This window comes from Pyxicephalus adspersus, chromosome 3, assembly GCF_032062135.1.
Source record: "Pyxicephalus adspersus chromosome 3, UCB_Pads_2.0, whole genome shotgun sequence".
Classification (NCBI taxonomy): Eukaryota; Metazoa; Chordata; class Amphibia; order Anura; family Pyxicephalidae; genus Pyxicephalus; species Pyxicephalus adspersus.
Window position 1 is genome coordinate 127,159,814 of NC_092860.1, and position 19,204 is coordinate 127,179,017.

A 19,204-nucleotide genomic window follows, 5' to 3' on the forward strand; every position below is an offset into this window, starting at 1 on the left:
CGGCAAAAAATACGGTATACCATGAGGATGCTGTATAGTAGAAAGCTATGCCATGTACTTAGTCTTTGCAGCATTCAGGATCACCTGCCAATAGAGGGCAGAAGAGCAGAAAGACATTGTTATTATTATTATATAATAAACAGTAGCGGTAGTCCCCGGTTACATACGAGATAGGGACTGTAGTTTTGTTCTTAAGTTGAATTAATATGTAAGTCGGAACAGGTACATTGTTTTAATAAATGCAATTAGGACAGATGTTTGTCTCAACATATTATTGGGCAGCGTGGTGTCAGTTACTGTATAAAATCCTCAATGTGAGTTAATCACAAACAAAACTATTAAAACCAAAAAAAAACCTTTATGGAGCCTAGACGTTCATTAACTTCTGGTGCAAGCTGTGCTATGATATGCAAAAAAGAAACAACTGCAGATTTTGTCTTGGTCATTAAAGAGTTACAAGAGGCTACAGAAAGAGCTCACCTCCCAAGATCATCCACAACCTCAGATGTGTTTAACAAAGATTTATTCTGCAAGTCATGCAACCCCCCCTCCACCCCACCCCTTGAAGCCTCCATCTTGCACACCAGCGAGCAGGGAAGCCCCATCCTTATGTCGGATGTCCTTAACTCAGGGACTAACTGTATTTCTAAAGCGCAAACATATTACGCAGCATGACATCAAGAAAATGAGACAAAAAGTGAGAGCTATGGGGCTGCTTCCACCCATTCTCCCACCACATACACCCCTGTTTCCCCGGCAGTACTTCATCTCTAGCTACATTTTCCTGTGCATGCCACAGCTCAGTAACCTGACATATAATTTGGAATAACCACAATTTGTATTCAATGCTAGTTTTTCTATTTTCTTTTTAAGAAAGGAAAGGGTAGAAATGGAGCAGGTGATGAGTAGAAGATGGAAATAGACGAAAGAGAGAAATAGGAAAGAAATAGGGAAAAGGAGAAGAAAAGAACCCTTCATCCTTCCCGGGAAGAGAAGGTGGGGATAATAAAGGAGGAGGGTAAATACAGGGAGAAAATGGGAGAAACCCACAATATGCAATATTTTACAAAACATATAAACCTAATTTCTCTATGGTTTCTATTATGGAAAACAATATCATAATATATATTATGCAACAAATAATAACATACAATCATGTTAAAAAGCTAAAACATTATTTAAAAAGACAGATCAGGAAGAATTTTCTACATCCTATGCCACTTATAGAGATTTGCTAAGAAATGACTCATCTGTACATGACATATTTGGCAGCATTTGATAAGTGTCCCAGCTACAATTCAGTGTATGTTCTCACAAAATAGTGCATTGGATTTGCCAATACTTTTATAAATAGGTGCATTTCAGTAACTACAGATATTGTTGTTTACACCGCATTCTCCAAAGAGACCATTTGCTTATAGCAATGCTTTTATGTGTAAACCAGTCTTACCTTAGAACATTTTTAATCAAACGATTACTAAACCTAAGAATGAAAATGTAATATATTGCGGCTTACCAATCCTTAGATGTGTGATGGCTGTTCTAGTTTTCCCTTTTCAGGATATAAATGCTCTCAACAAGTACAAAAAATAGCTGATCTGGCCACTTCCTTTGACATAAATTGAAAGCAATCCCATCTTCATCACATAATCACATAAAACAATCACATCTTCCAACTGTAAACTACTAATCTCCCCATCCCATGCAATAAATATGGACAAAGTCCAACCTTATGAGGGCAACCATGGCTGCCTTCATATATACATTGAAGGAATAAGCATAGCCGCCCAGGAAGAACAAGGACTGTGTAATTTCCAGTGTAATCAGGTGAAAATTAAAAAAAAAAAAAAAAAAAAAAAAAAACAACAGAAAACTAACACAACCACCACATCTAAGGACTGGTATGGTGCAATATATGTAAGACCTGCTTTAGGGTTTAGATATGCTTTATAATGGACTTCAGTCAATAAGTGAAATGCCAGTAATAAACCCTGTTTTGAGGTTAATCAGGTAAAGAAGAGACAACAAGGCACACATTAGTTGCAGCATTTTGCGAATTAATGTGTGTGGTTATTGATGTGTAATAAGTATTCCAAATTGTTGCGTTTGCGACTTTATATGTACCAAGGTTTTGTGCAAATTTTTAAATTTTTTTTTACTGGTTTACCATAGTACACTGTTGTATGAAGATGGGAAGGATAAATATTCAAAGCTAGCCAGTAATTTTAGGTTCCTCTATCAGATGACATACCCATGACCTGATCTAAACCTAATAAATGACTCTTGTGTTTAAGACACCTACATCTTGCCCAGCATATTTTAGGGAAAGCCTGTCTTTTATTGAAGCATTCTATCTGCAGAGTCATATGCAACTTTGAACTGGAACATCATCAAAAAGTCCCTAAGGGCTGATTTACATCTTCACGCTATTTTAAAGCACACATGTTATGCTCACTAATAGGCATTGCATTAAGGCAACCCATTGAAAATAAATTGGTTGCCAATGTACCGTAACCTAAAAGAGCATGTGACTTTCTTTTTTTTGCTGTTTAGTTTTACCTAGAGTATTCCTGTTATGACTTCAGTGCCTGGGGACATTTACAACCAGGCCACAATCGTGGCCTACAGTTCACTGCTCTTAAATTTTGACCATTTTATCTCTGGCTCCAGGTGGATTTGCCAGTATGGAGTAAAGATAGGAAGGATTATGAGGTCAAGCCATTCTTACAAAGACACTTCAGGGACAAGGTCCCAAACAGGGGATACAAATCAGTCTGCAATAGTAAGGCAGTGCCTCAATTTAAAGCTTTGTATAGGCTTTAACAACCACATAGCACATCAGGACACCAAATGTAACAAAACCCACAAAAATCGTTTATACCCTTCAAATTTACATAAAAGTAGAAACACACAAGAAAAACCTTGCTAAAAATAGCTTTTTAGATACAATAGTGCTTCCTCTTCACGTGTTGTTTCCTGTTGCACAATGACACAACAGGCACCTGTCAAATGTTCAGCATTGATGTATAGAATTCTTTTACGTTAGTGTTATAGATAGCTGCTGAAACAAGTGTGGTATGTACGGTGGCTGTGAACACTCACAGATCATCCGTCCAGCAGCTAACAGCATCCTCAGACTTCCTTTAGCTGTGCAGAGTTGTGCCTTTCATAGCATCCTCTGCACTTACTCCAAGTCTATGCACAGCTAAAGGGGACGTGCTGCAGCCAATGAGAGGACTAGTTTCTTGTATCAGTCTTGTTCTGCTATTGGCTGTTGTCCTATTAATACCTCTATTGTTCCTGGCTTTGATTGCTGGATCCTTAGTTTGCTATCTTAATCTTAGCCCAGCTATACTCTGCCATATTGAGGGTTTTTGGATACCTGAGCTCAGTCTGAACTCTGCCATGAATGCTGCCTTTTCTGCCCTGACCTTGGACTGTCCAGACCGTGTTCTTCCCTTGCTGTATGTTCCCAGACCATGGTCTGGCTTGTCCTTGTTTCTTGCTAGCTGCCTACCCATTACTTGATCTTGGCTGTCCCTGCACCAGAGCCCTCTCTTCTGCTGACTGCTGGTAGAGAGCCTGGGGGCTTCGACCTGGTGTTCTCCCACAGCAAAGTAATCCGGTGGCCCATAGGCTTTCCAGCGCCTTGCAGGGTGTTCTGGTAAAAGCTAGAGATGCTTGGACTCTATGACCCAAGTAATTCCACAACACCTACCAGGGGGTGCAGCTAGCAGAAGGATCCAGAACTAGAGCCTGGCACAAGTAATTATCAATTAGACTAGCCACCAATAGCAGGACAAGGTTGGAACCAGGGGCTAGTCCGCTCAATGGCTGCTGCACAAACTCTGAAATCCCCAGTTGTGCACAGGGTATGCCAAGAAAGACACATTGCTGCACAGCTAAAGGGAGGCTAAAGATGCTGAAAACTGTTGGACAGATTATCTGTGAGTGGTAGCAGTGGCACTGGCCTTTTATCTAATCTATATAACATTTAGCACCACCAATATACACCTAATAATAACATTATGACTAATTTACAGTATAACATTCTGTTAATGCTAAATTGTTAAGTGTTAAGTCTAAATTGAGGAATAGACAGAACTGTGTACATACATCTTTAAACATTTACATATTTAAAACTATTTTTTTAGAACTGTGATTATCTTCAACACTTGTTTTTTCACTGTGTCAATAGGCGGTGGCATTAGAAGTTTGGAGAGGTTTGTATGTGAGCAACCCTTAAACCAGCGCATGATCACCAAGATTGGATGTTATAGTAATCACACATAAGAACCATTGTTTTTCAACCATTTGTCTAGTTCAGTGCAAGCTCTAAATTAGTAGAATCCACTGCTAGTCAGCTAGCTGCAATAACAGTATGTCAGCATTCAGAGTTGTGACAGAGAATTGTATTTTACAGATTGCAGTTGATTAAAGGAAATCTGGACCGAGAAAGTATGAAGGCTGATATTACAAGCCTCTTCTGAAAATGCTAGTTGACTGGTTTTCCAACTGATCGTCTCTTCACTACTTTTCCTGTCCCAGACCCCTAACCAGTGTGACTTTGGTGTGTACTTGTTGTGGGTCAGGGCCTTGAAATGCTCAGGCCACAGGCACAGGCAGGTCTTCTCTAATATACGAGATAGCAATACACTGAACTAATGTGTTATGTAGTATTTTACAAACTCATACTTTCATCGTTTAGTTATAAAAAGCCTCATTAATAATGTAATGATAGCTAGCAGTATAATGTAAGGCATTTTTAATTTACAACAAAGATTAGGTAGGCTGCTGAATGACAAAGACAATTTGTTAGCATACTTGGTAAGAGTATGCAAATTAAAATTCAGCATATTTTTGCAGAGCTACCGTAAGAAATTTCCTGGACCCCCCTCGCCTATGTATAATTGTTGCATAATTGCAAAAGTATATATATATATATATATATATAAATATATATATATACATACCTGTTATGAAATAAATATAAATAAATAACTGTCCTACTTCTGTAGCAAATGTATTGCCGTGTTAGTCATTGAATATCATTACTAAATCATGCCCAAAAAGTGATGATGAAATGTTTTGTTTTTGTGCTTATTTGCCCCTTTTAAAAAGTATTCAGTCTTCCTAAGAATATCAGGGTACTTCATGGTATGTGAATGTGCCTAGGCTCTTTGATCTCTTGTATTATTGTTTTGTATTATTATTGTATTATCTTACTTGTTGCACAAGTATTACGTGATGTGCTTTAGTGAGAAGAAAGTTTCATGCTAATTCTTAAATTCCTTATGCATTTGGTGTGTATGGTGGTTGTCATTATTTGATAATGAAGTGATGAGGTGACGCTGTGGTGTTTTATATCTCAGGGCTCAGAAAAATTGGCTCCATCTCTTGAATTCTGAGATTCTTTGATGTTCAGTTGATTTGTGTTCTGCCTTCTTTCTCCCAATTTCTTTTCCTTTTTGAAGTTTACTTTTTTTTTTACAGATGATTTACTTTGAGAGTTTTCTTGTCTCTAACCACTGTTTTTGGTATTAAGGAAATGTTGGGTCTAGAAAATGAATCAATTCTCACCCTACAAATGTTTCTTACATTAGGCTGTTTTGAAGTTGTAGCCATTGTCCCCAATACATTGTTTGTTTATAAACTAGATTTTAGGAAATGAATTGACCCTGAATACAAATTTAGTTGTGGGAAACTTTTTGGCAGCAAGTGGAGCTAAAGTTTCACTTTTACAAATGCTTGATCAGTTAAGACAATAATGCAGAAATGGCCAGGTGACGTCCTTTCTGCAAAAATGTGACTTACCTGCCTGATCCATACAGGTTTGTGGCATGTGCAGGGGGATGAATGAACTCCCACACATCTGCACAGGAGTTATGTCATCCCAGTACAAGCAGTTATCGAAAATCATCTCTGGGTTGAAGAAGAGAAGAATGATAGCAGCGCCCTGTGATGGAATGTGGAAAGGTGAGTCACACGGCTTTAGTTCCGCTTTAAAGTATACCTGAACTCAGGAACACATTTGCAAAAAAATATTGGTGAGCTTTTTTTACAAAGACAACAAGTCAAATATCTTTAATTGTACATCTCAAGCTGTTTTCAGAAAATAATGGCTTTTAGCCAAACCACTCAACAGTGCTGACACTTTACATTAGAAGAGCACGGCAAAGTTTCAGAGTTAGGAAAAGCCAGATTATGAGCTATGAAGGAAATGTAACTTTCAGAATTTGCAAGATGTCAGCCGTATGAAACCAGTACAACGCATTTTGCAATGCTGTTCACCATGGTGAGAATATACTGTGTCTTAGTAAAACAATATTGTTTAGGTATGTCAACGTGGTTGAAATTAGATCAAGTTTCCTTAAGATCCTCCTTGGAGAATACCAAGGTATAAAGATTAAATATTCCATTGCTATCTTGATTGAACAATTGCAATTTCCAAGTATAATTACATTTTTATTTCACTGTTTAGTGAGTCAGTGCTTAGAAACAAATACGTAAACAAGAGTTGTACATTTCTGCCCATAGGAAATTTGCAAAAAGTCTGAAATGTTGCAAAATACAAAAAGACAATTTCTCATTAAACCCAAGATTACATCTCAGTCGCTATTATAAAAGTTTAAAATGCAATATAAAAGTGCAAGAATATGATAAAAATTAAGATAGCAGAGATGGTACACTGAACATTATTGTTTCACATAACAGCAAGTTGTATCTGATCTTCTAAAACTTCCCTTTCAAGCGCACATGTGGCTTTTTCTGTTAAGTATGATCAGAACGAAAAAAAAAAAAAGCTTGTTCTCAATGAGGAAATGACTCTGCCTAAGTGGGGAACAACTGCAAGGTTAGAATGTTGTAGGAGACGTCTCATTTACACGTGTTTGGTAATGGCAACATCTCCTCTGCTTAAAATCTTCATAGGAATCATTTTACTTTGTGTTGTCTGTATTCCTGAATGGTTCAAGGCTACTGATGGTAAGTTATGCATATCCTCCTACTAGCAAGAAAATAGAGTGAATATAAACATTTTTATGTATTTTTATTCATCGTTAGTTGCTGACATCCTGGAGATATTTAGTCATTATTGTCACCAGGACCAGCCTGATCTGTTTCATCATTATGTTGTACAGGCTACATTATCTGTTTTTTACATGCACAAACATTTGTACAAACTGTGCAGCTGCACAGGGTCCCTCTGGGTCATAGAGGGACCCCTTTAATAAATATGGGTCAGGAGGGTGCCAGGACCCCCTGTCATGGCTCACTTCTAGCTCACACTAGTAGCAGGAGGCATTCATCATGACACAATAACCTTGATTTGTGATCCCATAATTTGTAATATATAAGTGCTGTTAAGCAACAAACACTTCTTTCACCCTTTTCTGAAACTTTATTAATATTATTATATGTATTATTATTATTATTAATAATAATAATAATAATAAACAGTATTTATATAGCGCCAACATATTACGCAGCTCTGTACATGCAGGGGTTGGAGGAGAGGACCCTGCCCTGAAGAGCTTACAATCTATGAGGTGGGGAAGCAGCACACACTAGGAGGGGGTCTACTCCTTCATTTCGACCTTAACACCACTTATAGTCAAGTCTGTGGTCAGATCATCAATGGTTCAAGGTATTGCAAAGATTACTTTTCACCTGCATCTATCTATTTGCCACAAACTGTTTATTCTTGGAAAACCCAAAGAGGAGTTTTTTTTGCAGTAACCCTTGGAATAACTACGGAATCTAATAATGCATTGATATCCTAACAGCCATTTTAACAGTGAGAATATTCTTGTATGGGAATGTGCTCATGTTGGCGACAGTTACAAGTCTCTGGGGGGAAATAGTGAGTAAACTACAGAACTGAAGTGTATGCTTCCAGTTCTCATTTTTTTTTTTATAGAATTGTGTTATAGTGACATAGGGGTTATGCAGCAGAAAATAGAAGTATGCAGGGATGTGATGGTGTGAGCAAGTACAACTGATAACTTTGGTTACTAGGGTGTGGAAAGTATGAACCTGTAGTAAACAGAAACTATCTTCTAAATTATGAATTGCTGCATTACAGGTAGTGGTTAAACAATGGAAATCGGTAATAAAGTGATGCATAACTAACTGATTAAGTTTGAATCACACCATTGTATAAGTTAAAGTTGCAATTTAATCTGCTAATAGTTTTTCTACCTTTCTATTTTCATTATGTACTTTTAGACCCAGTGACATTATCAATTTTGTTTCTGTGCTTCTTTGATTAATATAGGTGAAACATGGCTGGAGGGAGGGGTGGCAGGGTGCCGTACATAACTTCTAAAAACATTATAGCATCCTGCCCTGTATAATTCCTACATGTGATTCTGAGCCCCTAATAATAAAGAAAATCCAATTAATGAAAGGGCCAGGTAGGGAAGATGGAGGGGGGATTAGGATGACATATAAGATTCTCTAGTTAATAAATGTACATAAATAAAGCCAGGTGGGCATTATCTAACGTGTTGCAGCTTTTAAGTACATATTATTATTATTGTTAATATTATTATTATTATTAATAATAATAATAATAAACAGTATTTATATGGCACCAACATAATACACAGTGCTGTACATTAAATAGGGGTTGCAAATGACAGACAGATACAGAAATACAGGAGAGGGGTATGCACAACGTTGCAAGGCGGAAGATAGGCTGAAGTTCAGCTTTAATATTAACTAAAGCAAGGAGTCTGCCTCTCTTTACTTCTAACTCGCATGATGCTAATCTGTGCCTAAATATCTGAAAGCTGTGAAGTTAGACTTTAAGGAAGACTACCTGCTCAGGAATAAAGGTAATTTTACAGGAAAAAGAGAACCAACAGCACCATTGGTGTAGTGATATTCCAAATTATTCTAACCAAGGAGCAAACCAGGGAAGTAGATGGTGCTATGGAATTTGCAAGGCTTCAAACTACAAATCGTGTTGTCACCCATGTTAAGCAATGCAGCAGTATAATGCTGAAGTGTGTGATTTTCAACAATTAGACATTTCTTTCCAAACCTTTCAGCAAGTAAAGAACCTCATATGTATATTTTTGAACACTTTTACCTTGTTGCACATTAATAAACTAATTTACAACTTTCTTTTTTTACAGGAAATGTTGTGTACTTATTCTGTATTGATGCCTGTTTTGAAGGGTTCTCCTATATTTCCACCGTGGTAAACAAGACTTTAATATGTCTTAAACAAGAAAACAGCACTAAAGATGTCCGAGAGACTGATACCTTACAAAATAATACAGTATATACTGTAAATCTAAGTATGTACGTTAATACCTCTACCCTTTACTTCTGTGAACAACAAAAATACCTTCACCCTTTACTCCAAGATTTGGCGATACCAGGTAGGCATCAGGTGTTGAATCTATGGGCCTGATTTATTAAATCTTTCCAAGACTGGAGAAGGTAAAACTGTCATGGGTGAACCTGGGTGATCAGGCAAACCTGCATGGGTGGACTTCATAAAACTGTTTGCTATTATTTAGCAAATGTTTTCCATCCTGGACTAAATCAATTCAGGGTATGCACTCAGGTTCCCCTAGTTTTCGAAAGCTTTAATAAATCAGGCCCTATGTATATATAGACTGCCCGTGCATAAAACAACTTGAGGAAGGATTTGTTGGGTTGCTAGAATAAATAATTGATTTCCATATGCCACTGTAAAGGCCAATGTCTGTAGGCTTTTTTGGCATCAAAACTGTATTCTTTTCATAGAACTCAGTTGAAAGAGCAGTTTGAAGCAGATTAATGCATTTTAGAAGGAGGTCAGAGTAAAAGGAAGTAATTTGCAGCTCAAACACAACTTCCAGTAAACTTTAGATGAATGCTGAAGCATCTAAAAAAACCTTCAATACAAGCTGAATGCATCTGAAAGCAAGCTGCTCATTGATGAAAACCAAAAGCCCACTGACAGGTCCTCATGGGCTAGGAAATTAAATACTTGGCTGTTTCCTGGGGGTGTTTTAAAGTAAACTACATTGTATCAGTTTTTTTGCTGTACCAGATTAACTCCATAATTTTGTAACATGAACAATATTTTTTTCATATCTTTCGACACAGAAAACGCAACAAATTTCCCGGTAGAGCTTAGGGGAAATTATCTGATTTACTCAGAAGAAGAGTCACATTTCACACTGATGAGTATAGGAGATAGAGATCCATCTCTTCCGTCCTCCTTTAAGATGCATGTTAAAAATACTACAAAATTTAATAGGACTGATAATGATGGTAATGGTAAAAGCAAAGGAGTGAAGAATCATGAGGTTGCCATCAATATATTACTAAAATTTGAACATCATATTCCATGTAAGTACAGATGCAGATTGGTGAAAAATAAGTATATATAAATGATGAATATACCAGTGTTTGATATTCCATAATATTCATATTTTCTGTTCAGTTGGGTATTTTAAAGAGCTTTTCTAAAAAAGCAATAATGGCACAGGCATCAACTCAGTGCTTATATTGCCTGCAATACGTAGCAACAACCAAACGAATGTTTAAACTAGCTTCTGGAACATGGGTTCCCATCCAGGTCCTGGTGGCTGGCACCTTGCTAGCCACTCTTTTTACTGTCTCACACTTACCTCTTCCTCACTAAACCGCAGGCATCTCTCTCCTGCACATGCGGGCAGTTCTGATCCTGGACGTGCCTATACTTCCAAGCTTTACCCGTTTCTCCCATCCAGCTGGCTATTTAGGAAATAACCTCTCAATCATCCCTGGCTATTTAGCTAGCTCAGACACAGCACTCAGCATTTCTGCAACGTGTCTCCACTAGTGCCGTGCCCCCTAGCTCTGCTGAGCATTTCCTATAACACCTGTTGCCTATTTCAGTGTTTTCTCTGTCCAGCTCTGTCCAGTGTGTTAACTCTGTCCAGTGTGTTACCACCTTGTTGCCCAGTTTGTTGTTTCCAGCCTATTCAGTTGTGTTGTTCCAGAGTTCCTCTGTGTCTGTGGTTATTCCTGTATCACCATTGCCTCCTGTTACTTCCAGCGTCTCCTGTGTCCCCTAGTGGCCCTGTCTCCCCAAGCATGATACTATGTTAGTTCTTTGCAGTAAGATTTTGCATATCTTACAGTTGGCAGTAGAGTCTGGTATTAAACCACTCACTGCCACCCCCATTTATTCTAATATGCCACAGCTGAGACACTACATGTAACGTCTTATCTGAGGAAGCAGTTCAGGGGCTAAAGAAAGTAATAATTGCACTGAAACCACACCGCTACATTGAACATAGCCTATTTCTTTATACTGCTTTATAAAGGGTTGGAAATGTTAGCTTTAAATAGCAATGTGCCTGATTTATTAAAGGCTGAAGAAGAGATTATCTTGGGTGAACCAGGGTGATCCAGGAAACCTAGAATAGATTTCATAAAATCATTTGGTATTATTTGGAAGTATTTTGGAGAATTTTAATAAATCAAGCTTATGTTTCATATACCAGATCTGATACTAACTTTGTAAATAACTTTGTAATATTTTACTTTCATGCCAGATATACCTACTACATACCTACCTATCTCACCCTTTATGTATTTGTCTAGGGCTCAGTGAATGTCCTACTGGCACTTAACTCACTATGCTTGAAGCACATCTCTATCTTTTGAAATGGCCCCTTAAACATTTACTTTTTTAATTTTTATTTACTTTTTGTCCCCTAGTTTCTCACAATCTCAAAAGATGAATGAGTAACTAAATGGAACACAAATGAAAAAAAAATCCTAGATCAATAAATAACATTCAATACTATATTAATCTAAATGTATCTTATCATTCTTTTTTCAATGTTTATATGTAATTATCTTCACTGTGCTTTATACTAGCAATAGATATTACTCGCCATAAGCTTGCAAATGTTTTCTGCGTGTGTTTAAAGAGTGTGGGGGGTAGTTTACAGCTTAAACAATAGGCAAAAAGCATTTGGTGTGGTGGATTTTCGTTTATCGCGCGTGGTTTTGGAATGCAACCCCCGTGATAAAAAGGGAACTACTGTATCACTATTTAAATTTATATATTCTTGGCTTTTTTTGCTTAGAACATAAAATCTTGTTTTAAAATGAAGGAAATAGAAGTCTGGTCTGTATTGAAAAACATGATATTTGTATTATTTTGGTATTAGAATATAAAACATAGTTGTTCCAGAAAAAAATGTTGTTTGTCTAGTTATTTTATATACCAAATTGATATGTGCAGAGAAACGGGACCTTAACGTCATATTTAAAACTCTTAAAATATTTTATTGGAACATCATATTTAAAAGTAAAGTAGGAGACATTGATTTTTACAGTGTCCCAGAATGGGAACCACTGTGTCCCTATATTACAATATACAGACATAAATCCACTTTTTCATAAAAGTATCAACATAAATACATAGTTGAAACATTAAAGGAAGTCTCACAAAGAGTGCCAGTGTATCATCGATGCGTTTCGTGGTGTAACACCACTTCTTCAGGATGAGGCTAAATGAGACTGGTAAATATAATGATACAGCATAAAATCAAATTCTAGTATTACTTTCCTAGCGCCAAAGCATGTTCACACAGGAAAGGAGCACAGAAGGGCGATGAGTGCCAATAAACAGGAAGCAGCAACCAAATGGTAAGACCAGAAGCCAAGAAGAGTTCAAGTCAGCCTGGGATAGATGAAACAATCCTCCATAAGATGTCCCGTGGGTTCTGCCCTGTTGGAAGCAGAGTTTTATATAAGTCCTGTTTATCTTCACATTCCAATTTGGTCTATATTTGGGATGTGGCATGTTGGCATTTATTGCAATATATTGAATGTTTGCCAACCAATGAACCCTTTATTTATAGTTATTTTTATATGATTACACTTACCATGGATACGTTGTTTGTAAATTGGTTTGATTAAACTGTTTTTGAAGTAGGTACCTAATTTAAACAAAATCTGTAGTAGTCCAAGCTTTATTGCACCAGTGAATGTTTATTTGAATGTTGGTGCTATATAAATTGTGTTTATTATTATTAATAATAATAATAATAATAATAATAATAATAATAATACCTCTAGGTGATGTCCCCCTTCCTGACATAGGTTGAGATGGCTATAAGGCACATGTAGAGAGATGAATGTTATTCATAGAATAATTAAGCCATTGAATATTTTCCATAAGCATACACAGTGATCAATGTGAATAACATGCAGTTTAATGCTGAGATACTTTAAAAGGAAAATATGAAGGTTAAGTACTTTTTAAATATATTGGTTTTTTTTTAAATGGATTGTGAATACAGTAAGTTATCATTTATTTTCTATTAATATGCAGACTATAAAAGAACCCTTGGCATAATCTGGCTGTCCTTGATCCCGCTTGTTTTTATGTGTGGAGTCCTATTTGTTGTCTGCAAAGTATTACAGGAGAACAAAATTGTTCGGACTGCATTTTGTAAGTAAAAATACTTTATTGTAGTAAAGGGATATTGCTAGAATAGAAATACAGGAACTGGAATTGCTTGCCTTTTAATGTGCTCTGGGGTTTTATTCAGATCTTTGCTTCACTGTCTAAACCCCAACTTCACAAGCTGCATATTTGTTCCAGGGTAACGACTCCAATGAAAAAATCAACAGGTAATTTTTGGAGAACAGCAGGGAGTAAATATTAGCCATTCATTTTTTAGGGATTGCATATACTTTAATAGTGATAGAATGATGATGGTGTAAGAATTGGAGAAGTAAGAACACTTTTAGGTTGGCAATGTTCTGTTCCAAATTTGCATGTATCCTGTTAAAGTGCTGTATGTTTCCCTACATTTCTTGAATTGTTTTTCAACCTAAATGTTTGATTTGTCATCTATAAAATGTACTGTATCAAGTCAAAAATTTCACACTGCCAAAGCATGCAAGTGAAATATAATATTATTGTTATTATTAATAATATTATTATTATTATTATTAATAATAATAACAATAATAATAATAATAATTATACAGTATATATATATATATATATATATATATACATTCAAGGTCCAGTCAGGTTTGCGAGTTTGAGAGTATGTCCTATAAACTGGTGGCAGAAGGCAGTAGTTAGTTTGGTCCAAACAGAAGGCAGGAGGTGGAGAGGTGGCCCATTGCTGGCCAAATTGCATGGCATGAAAGGGGTTCTTGTGCTCCCCAACAGTGTTGAAGAACCTAGCAGGAGATAAAACTCTGCAGACATTTATTTGAAAAGTTGATATTATATTCTAGGAAGGCTTGCCCTATTAAGATTTATTTTAATCTGCTCCATATGCCTGTGTTTTAGGATATATTGGCTGATAAAAGTGAATTTAAACATTTTTTAAGTCAAACATTAATGTCCAAAAGCACAACTGCGTATGATGGGGCCCTCTGGCAAAAGGTGTTCTACATTAAGGCATTTTGCATCTCCAAGGCAATCCTTCAAATGGTTCATAATACTCTTTGATTTAATGTTAACGCTATAGATTCTCACAAATAGAATAAATATTGTAAATATATTATTCAGGTGCTAATGCTTTCCACTCCAATAAGTCTGCTTATAGTCTGCAAAGCAGTCTACTATACTAATGTTAGGCCCTTGCCAATGACTAATGCGTCTTGGAAGGGTCTAAAAGGGGTCTCTAAATTCTATTTCCAGGGGAGGGTTTCTAGGGTGATGATAATAAGTGGGTTATAGGGTGTGCTTTAAAGAGTCTTGCCATTCTTTTTTTTTTTTGATTTATAGGGCAGCTTTAGTTTTCCTTATTAGCAACTTTATCAAACAATCATTTGTAAATGTTACATGTAACCCAAGACAGCAGCATGCAGGCATTAGGAAAGTATGATGATACACTGAAAAGAGAAGAAATGTTGATGATGATGAGTATGAGTATGATGATGATACACTGAAAAGAGAAGAAATATGAAATATGAAACCTTTTCTGTTTAAATGCCATAGAAAAAAGGTTCATGCATATCCTAAACTATTATCTTACCACAGATAAAAAAGCAAGTTTACAGAGACGCAGCTATAAACAAAGTAGAATATCACCAAAAAAACATTGCCAGGAAGGCACTCATCAGAAATGCGGTAAGCATAAGCGGAAACCTAACATTGTTTATCCATAATATAACTAAAATCAAGTGCTTTTAAAGATATTTGAAGTGTTTAGTATTTCCCTGATATAGAACTAGTGTGTGCTAATCAGAAGTTATGCTTGTTCTGGGTAATGACTTAGAAAATGTTAACGTCACAGATGGCCTGAAAATAAGCATTTTATATTTTAATGGTTTTTATTGAGTTTTAGGAATGGGGTGTAACAATATAATGAAAAGCAACAAACGTTATCAAGAAGAAACATTGGTAACAGTTACATAAGCAATAACCCTACATCAGAAGTAAATAAAAATACCAACATTTTACAGAGTTTAGCAGTTTATAAGCTATCTGTTGCCATTCTTCACGATCCCATGTAAATTTCAGCAATCATTCCCAAGAAACCATATAGGATAGTTTTGTTGTTGGAGAGGAAGGAACACTGAGGAGTAAGGAGATCATACCTTTAGCATGCGTGATAGAATTACAGGAACTTTAAAAGGATGTAGGATGGGATGGCAACTGGCTCCGGCGTAACTTTGACCATATAAAGGAAGATATTTGATTATAATGGAATATTTCAGATTGTGGCAGATTATGACTGTCACAGAGGATGAAAATTAGCATTTAAAAATTAGCATAAAAAAGTCTGCAACATCATTTTCCTAATTATTGTGGAAACATTAGATATTCTACTTTAAATGCTTTCCTCTATTTTAACAAAAGAGGAAGCCTTTTTCCCCTACTACGTGACAGACCACTGGTCCACAGAAAAATGTGGACATTATTTACAATTTTTAGGTTTTTTAAATAAAAAAAACAAAAAAATTAATTCCAATAAGTTTTTATATTCTGAATGACAATTTTGATCTTTATATTGCATTAAATTCACGAACTGTACTAGAGACCTAAAAACAAGAGAGGCGCAGCGTGACGTCAGTGTAGTTTTAAGTTGTATGAGAGAACCATTGCCGAGCCGTATGCTTCAGTATTGTTTCCACAATTACAACCCTGCTGCGCGAATACCGATTCTCATCCGATTGTTTTATTTTATTTCTCAGATGTTCTTTTAGGTAAGTATGACCTTAACTGTGTATTTTCTTTAACTGTTATATTTAATGGCATCAAATAGTTTGACTTTGATAACTATCATTTCTTGTTTGGTCTTAGATTGGAATGAAATAAACCCATAATGAGTGAGAAAAAGTAAACTAATATTTTGTATTTCTTTAGTAATACCAAAGATAATGCAACTAATGATAAAAGTAACACGAGTAATACTTTACTTACCCGTGAGCTGATCAGTGAATCAGAGCCTGCACAGTCCTCATCAGGCACCATTAGGCTTAGTCTACACAGACGTTTCCCCAGCATTTAACCTGAGGCTTTTAAAGCCCTTGTTTGAAATCCCCATGCATTACAATGGGTTAATCTACACCAGGACGTTTCCTTGAGGCACGTTTATGACATTTATCTTAAACGTTGCTTGCAACATTTAATTAATTAAAAATCTGAGTTAACGCTGGAAAACGCCCAAAATCGCCGGTAAACGTTTCTATTGATTTCAATGAAACGTTTTCTTGCATTTTTGAGCACTTAATATGCAAATAGTTAAAAATAGTTAAAAATGCAGGGAAAACGCGTGAAAATGCGGCATAGACGTTTTCCAGCATTTTAAAGGTAAGCTTAAAAATGCTAATAAAAGTGCATAAAAACCAGAATAAATGCAATAGGAACTTTAACATGCGTTTACATGCATTAGGAAGACCATTATTGTACAAATGTATTTATCTTTTTTAAAAAAATTATATTTATGGTCCGCAGGATTTAAAAGTATGAATTCAGAGGTCTGTAAGGTCCAAAAGGTTGGCAACCGCAGTGATAGACCACAGTAGACACAGTTTTTTGAACCCTGTTCATTCCATACATTACAGGAATACAGGTTTTGAGTTCGCAGTTTAGTTGTAAAACATTTTTTTCTCATAGAGTCCCCCAGTAAATAAAGCAATTTTTATATTAAAACAATACGTTCAGAGGCATAGTTTCGGCTGCCTCCGCTGCATTTTATACAAGGTTCTCTAGATGGCAAAATTGTGGAGACCCAGAAGAAGTAGCCAATTACAGCAGTCGGACAAATGATTGGAGGATTGCCAAGGGTTCCTAATAGTTTGAGGTGGTAATAGTAAGGAAAGCCTATGTCCAAGCTACTTTATAGCACAATTTCAAGCATCTCAATTTGATAACACTATCTCCTAATATCTGTGTTTTTATTTTTTTTAAATCTTATCTTGTAGGAGGAAATAAATATCGGAGAACAAACTCGGCTCCCATGCTACCTGTCATTGCTGAACACCTGGATACTACTTCTTCCACTCCTTGGCCTTCCACATAGTGACCGTAGAAGCTGCTCCTGCCCTATGAACAGTTTATATTTTCTGAACTCATTAAACACTCAGACAGAGATTAATTTTTAAACTAATTTCAATATATTTTTAAGGTATTTCTAATTTAATGAAAAAATTTTCTGGGTAAATTGTATGCTGTATTACAAGTGTCCATCATATTGTAATTTAAATACTTTCAAATTAGCTTTCTCCTGAACAAATACCACAGGGAAGGATACAAATTGGCAAATCTGTCATTATCTATCTGTATTGCTGTTTTATATTTGTTTTTTGTGAAGCTATATATATTTGTTTTTGTGAATCTTGCTAAGTATACTGCCTGGTCGAAAAAAGTCACATACTCTAATATTTTCCTGGCTTTAGCTTTGAAAATTGGCACACATTCACCATGCTATTATTTGGATAAGCCTATGCAATGTCACAATATTTGTTTTTATCTATACCTATATTCATTTTTCACGAAGATGATCAGAACGTTGAACCACAGTGCAAGTTTTCTTACAAACACATCCCAAAGATTCTCAATGGGATTAAGGTCTGGATTTTTTGGTGGTCAATCCAAATGTGAAAATGATGTTTCATGCACAGATGTCTCTTTCACAATTGGAACCTAAAGAATCTTGGCATTGTCATCTTGGAATATGCTTGTGACATTGATAAGAAAAAAATTTATTGATAGAAAAACCTGGTCATTCGGTATATTGAGGTAGTCAGCTGACCTCATTTTTGAGCACATAATGTTGATGAAATAACCCCAGATCATAACACTTTCCCCACAGTCTTTGGCACTTTATTGCCAGGCAGCATGGATCCCAGTGTGTTTTATTTATTATGTATACTGAAAAAAGCCACTCCTATTGTCGAAAGCAACTTTTGTTTCATTGTTCAACTTCATCTATAGTTTTGTAGATATTGAGACAGATCTTACACACAAGGCACAAAGTACTCAAAAATCAGATTTTGGTACATAAACTGGAATGGTGTTTTTATTATCTGTAACATTCCATTACAAAATGGGTTGTATATCAAATATACATTATATTAATTTATGTATTAAATATGCACATGGTATTTATTTCTTAAGCTGTTTTTTTTGCTTTATTATTTTAATTTAAAGCAAGGTGTGGGGGAAATAGCTAAACAGAGTTTCTCCAGGGACAGTGGGCCTGATTTATTAAAGCTCCCCAAGGCTGGAGAAGATAGATTAACAAGCAAGAATCTGGGTGATTCAGCAAACATGAAATGGATCTGGTTCAGGACTGGTAACATTTGCCAACCAATAGCAATTGATTTGTAGAAAATCCATGAGAGCTTTGATATATCAAGCACATTTGCAGCATTTTTCAGAACTTCCTATCTCAATGGTAACAATTAGTTTTGTATTATTTTATAACATGCATTTATATCCATAGAAAGTTAGTAATAAACATAGTATATGTGGTATACAAAAATGCTGCAGTTTTTAGGAAGCTTGCTATTCTGTGGTGGCTCAGATGTTTCACATCAACATAATCATAAGTCACGTGTGCAAACAATTCCTCATTACCAGAAGAATGATGATATATTCTGCCTGATTTAATAAAGCTCTGCAAGGCTGGAGAAGATACAATTTCATCAGTGAAGATAGGTGATCCTGCAAACCTGAAATGGGTCAGGTCCAGAACATTTGCTAACAAATAGCTCATGCCTTTTA

General features: G+C 36.0%; 1 protein-coding gene across 1 annotated transcript; it reads left to right on the forward strand.

Moving 5' to 3' along the window:
• The first annotated feature begins 6,808 nt into the window (after window positions 1-6,808).
• On the forward strand, window positions 6,809-18,582 carry TMEM156 (transmembrane protein 156). Its single transcript, XM_072406326.1, has 6 exons — window positions 6,809-6,984; window positions 9,141-9,389; window positions 10,105-10,350; window positions 13,337-13,456; window positions 15,011-15,100; window positions 17,401-18,582. The coding sequence occupies exons 1-6, from the start codon at window positions 6,822-6,824 to the stop codon at window positions 17,496-17,498; spliced, it is 966 nt and encodes a 321-aa protein (XP_072262427.1). The 5' UTR covers window positions 6,809-6,821; the 3' UTR covers window positions 17,499-18,582.
• The last annotated feature ends 622 nt before the right edge of the window (window positions 18,583-19,204 follow it).